Source organism: Typha angustifolia, chromosome 1 (genome assembly GCF_048772165.1).
Source record: "Typha angustifolia cultivar Huaian chromosome 1, ASM4877216v1, whole genome shotgun sequence".
Taxonomy (NCBI): domain Eukaryota; kingdom Viridiplantae; phylum Streptophyta; class Magnoliopsida; order Poales; family Typhaceae; genus Typha; species Typha angustifolia.
Genome location: NC_133239.1, coordinates 4,657,569 through 4,662,432, shown reverse-complemented (window position 1 = coordinate 4,662,432; position 4,864 = coordinate 4,657,569). Strand labels below are relative to the sequence as shown.

Sequence of the window (4,864 nt, the reverse complement as noted above, 5' to 3'; positions counted from 1 at the left end):
TACTGTCTGTCTGAAACCTTCCTTGCTAATTCCAGCAGCTACAGTTATCTGTTCACATAGGTCTGTGTGGAGGTTGTAAGTTGTTGATCCAACTTCTACACTCCAGCTGTTAGACAAACCAAAAGGTGTGTATAATAGCCTATTAGGTAATGAATTATGTTCCAAAATAATAGTTGTCCCTTTACAACAGTCTACATCCTAATTTGTTAAAACGTCTACATTGAGTCCCATATTTTTCAACTTTATTCACCAATTGAAACATTTGGACTCCATTCATAATCAACAAAACTTGCATCATTGTGTTTTCATGAATTAGATTTTTACCTCGATTAATACATAATACTTTTCATTTATTGTACTTTTATCCTTGCTATGTAAGACATTCATTGTGTACTATAATTAAATATTTTAGTCTGTTTTGATGAGGAGTTGGCGCAGCATATTTTATGAACAAGTTTCCATGTCTCTTGTACCAGCGAGGATTCACACCCATATCAAGCATATGATTAACTTTATGTACTATTTTATAGGAAATGCTATCTTATCAAATGAGGCTTAAATTTATTTCATTTTCCTATAGTTTTATTTGTATCATTTACCCTCTTCTGGTGTAGATTAAAATGCAATTGTTATTTTTTTTTTACATCATATTTTATCGAGCTACAAGTTGAATTTGAATATTCATAGATATAAAGTTGTATAGTATTTAATAAGTTTTTCAACATATTTGAAATAATATCTATCAGATTTAGTTCCAAAGATATGATAAATATATTAACTAGATGTATGTTTGTCTTATTTTGTCACATGAAATTTAATTAGTATTATTGTAGATGCGTTAGAAAAGCTTATCAAATTCTTTACAACTTTGTCTCTAACGAGTATCTTTAAATTTTGCATATAGTTTAGTCAACTATGATGAAAAAATAACGGTTTTAGTTTGGATATAATTATAACAGGGTAAAATAAAAGAAATAAAACTATAAGGGTAAATAAATTTAGACCAAACTATTAGGGATAAAATATAATTCCTCTAGAAAAATTAAAATAAGAGTAAAATGGTTCTTGTAACATTTATAATTAATTAATTAGTCAAGTGACAACCACATTACTTTTTTTATAGAATAGTTAAGGGTTAAATATATTTTAGTTCTTGTATTTATGTCTAAAATTATTTTATTCTCATGTATTTTAAAAAGTTTTAAATTAGTTTCTATACTTGTAACTAAAGTGAGACTGTTAATTTTTCTGTCAAACTTAATTGAGCGTGTTCAAATAACGTTTAATATAAATTGGCGGGTGGAATTCCCTCATTTTCTTATATTTTTTAACACAAATATAATTTTCTTTTTATATAAGTCATTTTCTCTTTTTTCTTGAATAGTTCCTACCTTCTCGGTCCCGCGGCCTCTTTGCGTCCATTTTTTTAATACTAGGGGTGGTTCTTTGTGGTCATGCTATTATGGGGAAAGAGCTCCGGTGAAGACAACCTAAACATATGGTAATATGGAAAAAAAAAATTTAGGTTGTGCTAACTATATGGTAAGTATAATTAAATCAATTTTTTATGAAGTTTAGTAGCTAATCACATCTATTGGTTTTGGTGCAATTTATAAGACAACAATATAAATTATGGCTATTATGATCATTTGATGGCGTATCTCAAAACCTTGTTTTGCATGTTTATATTATTTGTCATTTGGCGGCGCTTAGTTAATTTTGATAAAAAAAAAAATTCAATGGTCTTATTTTAGTCATAAGGATAAGAACTAGTTTAAGACTTTTTAAAATATAAAGAATAAAATAATTTTGAGCATAAATATGGTGTGGTAATAAATAATCTTGGAAGATTCTATATTATTTTACAAGACTAGTCTAATTTTTAATTTAAAGAAAAGGAGAATATTGACTTTAAAGTGAAAAAGACTAAAATTATATTTTACTGCCTACCAGTACCACAACCTAGTGCAATGGAGTGGAAGAAATGTTTCTTGGTGCCAGAGAAAGTAAAGCTCCACAACATCTTTGGTCTGCTTTGATAGTGGGGAAGGGATTGTGTGAAAATGTCATTCACAATGTAGGTGGAAGCATAGCAATGCCAAAGTTATAATTGTGTTGATTTGGTATAGATAGTACTACTCCTTTTAAGGAGAGAAACCACACACATAGAGCTAAGTGGCCTCTAGCTTGCCCTACTTAGGACTCTTAGTATAAGAGTTCCTCGTAACACTCTCATGACATAAGGTAGCCCTAATTCGGATTCTTAATATAAGAGTTCTTCATAACACTCTCATGTCACCACAGGGTAGTTTTGCGGAGCGACATGGAGTTATGGTATTGCATGATATTATGGGGTAAGACATTTAGGAGAGGTTTCCGTATGTTCTCGATAAGCACTAATGCACTGCCTTGATTGATGAATGGGCCTTTAAGTAGTAATTAGTGAGAAACACTTACACGGAGTTGGGTCAAGGATGTAAGTTGTAGACTACCATGCTAATGAGGCATTGGTGGCCGACATTGTTGCAAGTGGTGGGTATTCTATTGTCTATCTTGTGACATATATCTAGCTAAGGGTAAGTGTAGGGTAGGTCAACTGAAGTTGTGACAAGGACTAAGCAGCAATGTATATGCTACATTTAGAAGGCCGCAATTGCTTGAGAACTTTAGTGTGACTTGATGACATGCATGGCATAGTTTTGTGAATCTGTGTCGAGTCGATTGGGCCAGTGCATGATACTAGATGGAATTGCTATGGATAGAGGTGCGGCCAAGGCTTGTGATATCGATGTTTCTATGTGACTACAGTGTTTATCGAACAACCTTTCGTGATGCGTGGTATTGCAGAGTCTTGCCTTGAAAACCTCAAACTGCGAACCTCAGCGAGTTTATAAATTTAATATTTTGGAGACTCGGTGGCATAGGAGAAACCCGTTGCGGAGTAGCCCAAAGGGGAGTTCGTCGTTAAACTTAAGCACTAATAGAATGGACACTCAGATTAAAAATACGGTGAAACTTCGAGAGGAGATTTTAAGGAGCATGCTCGGCTATATTATGCAATTCCACTATATTTTGTGCATGCCTGTGATATGGAATATAAAAATGCCTGACTTTGATATGTGATATTGAGGTGGGACATTAGATTTTATTTAGGTGAAATCTCGTGATTTTGATCACAAAGAAAGGCTTTGTGTGACATTTGCCATACGTTTGCACCCACATCATCAGCCTTTGATTTTTCCACATCAGATGTCTACCAGAGCTCCAACGCATTTCGACATTGAATGCGGACAGGGCCAAAGAGAGACCAAAGACACCACGATGTTCAAGTTCTAACATCCCAAGGAGCCCATCAGATTGGTTGGTGGCTTCCGATTTATTTATTTATTTATTCTTTCTTTCGAAATGCTTGTGACCAAAGATTATCCAATCATTTCTTTATTGTTATAATCCTATATATATATATATATTTTTTTTTTTTTAATCTCTTAATTCCCTGTTCATTCATTTGTCCCCCTTTGTTTTTTGTTTGTTTTTTTTAATCTCGAGATCGACCGCTTCAAAGCTCCGACCTTTATAACTGTCTTTGATCCTCCTCTTCTCCGACGAATCCTCCTCTCGTCTCTCGTTTCCAAGGGATCGATCGATCTCGTTCCTTTTTTCTTTTTCTTTTTTTAAATCTTTTGTTGTTGTCTATCAAGTACGTTATTATGGCTCGGCTCTCTCGATTTATCAAGAAATTTGGCGAGAATCTTTCCTTTTGATCGTTCTTTTTCTTCTCCACGATTCGATTTCTCTTCTAAAAAAAAGAAAAAAGAAAAAAAGCTCCCGTCTTTCGATTTTCGAAAGTAGCTTAATAAATTTCCAGCATAAAAAGTTGCTTTTTTTTTTGCTTCTTCTCGTGAGATCTTTTTGCTTTCCCCTTTAATTTCTTTTGATCTCCTCGGTTACCATCTAATGGCACGAGAAAGCTGCAACCTTGACAAAGATGAAGCCGAGATCCTCAAGCCCTCCTCTTCCTCTTCCCCTTCTCCTTCTCCATCGCCAGCATCACCACCACCCTCCTTATTCCTGAAACCATGCGAGGAGCTCCCGATTGGGAAGCCCGAGAGACCTGAATCTCCCATAGCCGACGCCGTTGTCGCGGTCGCTTACGCGCCGAAACCCGACAAGGAATCTGAGAAGCCGACTAAACTTGGTAATAGATGTTCCAGTTGCCGGAAGAAGGTGGGGCTCACCGGATTCCGGTGCCGCTGCGGGGATCTCTTCTGCGGCCTCCATAGATACTCTGATATCCATGATTGTTCCTTTGACTACAAGGCTGCAGGGAGGGAGGAGATCGCGAGGGCTAACCCTGTGATCAGAGCTGCTAAGATCGTCAAGATATAAGGTCGATAATTTACCTACTCGTGATTCTTCTTTTCATTTCAGATAGTTATATAGCTTGCTTATTGTTGATAATTTATGAAATAGCTGCCCTTTTTTTGTTTATCCAATTGAAATATCATGATTGCTGATTACATAGTTTTGGGTGTTGTTGTTAGAATTCAACTTTATATATCATCTGGTGAATAGCTCTCATCCTAATAGATTTCAAATTGGAAAATGTTTCTCTTAGTTTCATCCTCTCTATTGATGAACTTAGTTTGGAAAAGGATGTGTTGGGGAAGTTGGGTCATGGTTAATGATGATATAGAATTCAATCTAAGCTCTCAATTTTATTGATGAACTTCCAAGTATTTTCGGCCATTTTTATCTTTATAGAATTGAGATTGCGAACTTTTATCAGACTACCGGCTATCTTCACCGAAATCTTTTGAGGTATAATAAATAGCTTCAGATAATAGAAGGGCCCTTATTTATG

The 4,864-nt window shown here is 35.0% G+C and overlaps 1 protein-coding gene across 1 annotated transcript; it reads left to right on the top strand.

The window, feature by feature from the left end:
- Positions 1 to 3,957: 3,957 nt before the first annotated feature.
- LOC140759894 (zinc finger AN1 domain-containing stress-associated protein 15-like) lies at positions 3,958 to 4,389 on the top strand. The gene has a single exon (XM_073096584.1). It carries the CDS (start codon positions 3,958 to 3,960, stop codon positions 4,387 to 4,389), a length of 432 nt encoding a protein of 143 aa, XP_072952685.1.
- The last annotated feature ends 475 nt before the right edge of the window (positions 4,390 to 4,864 follow it).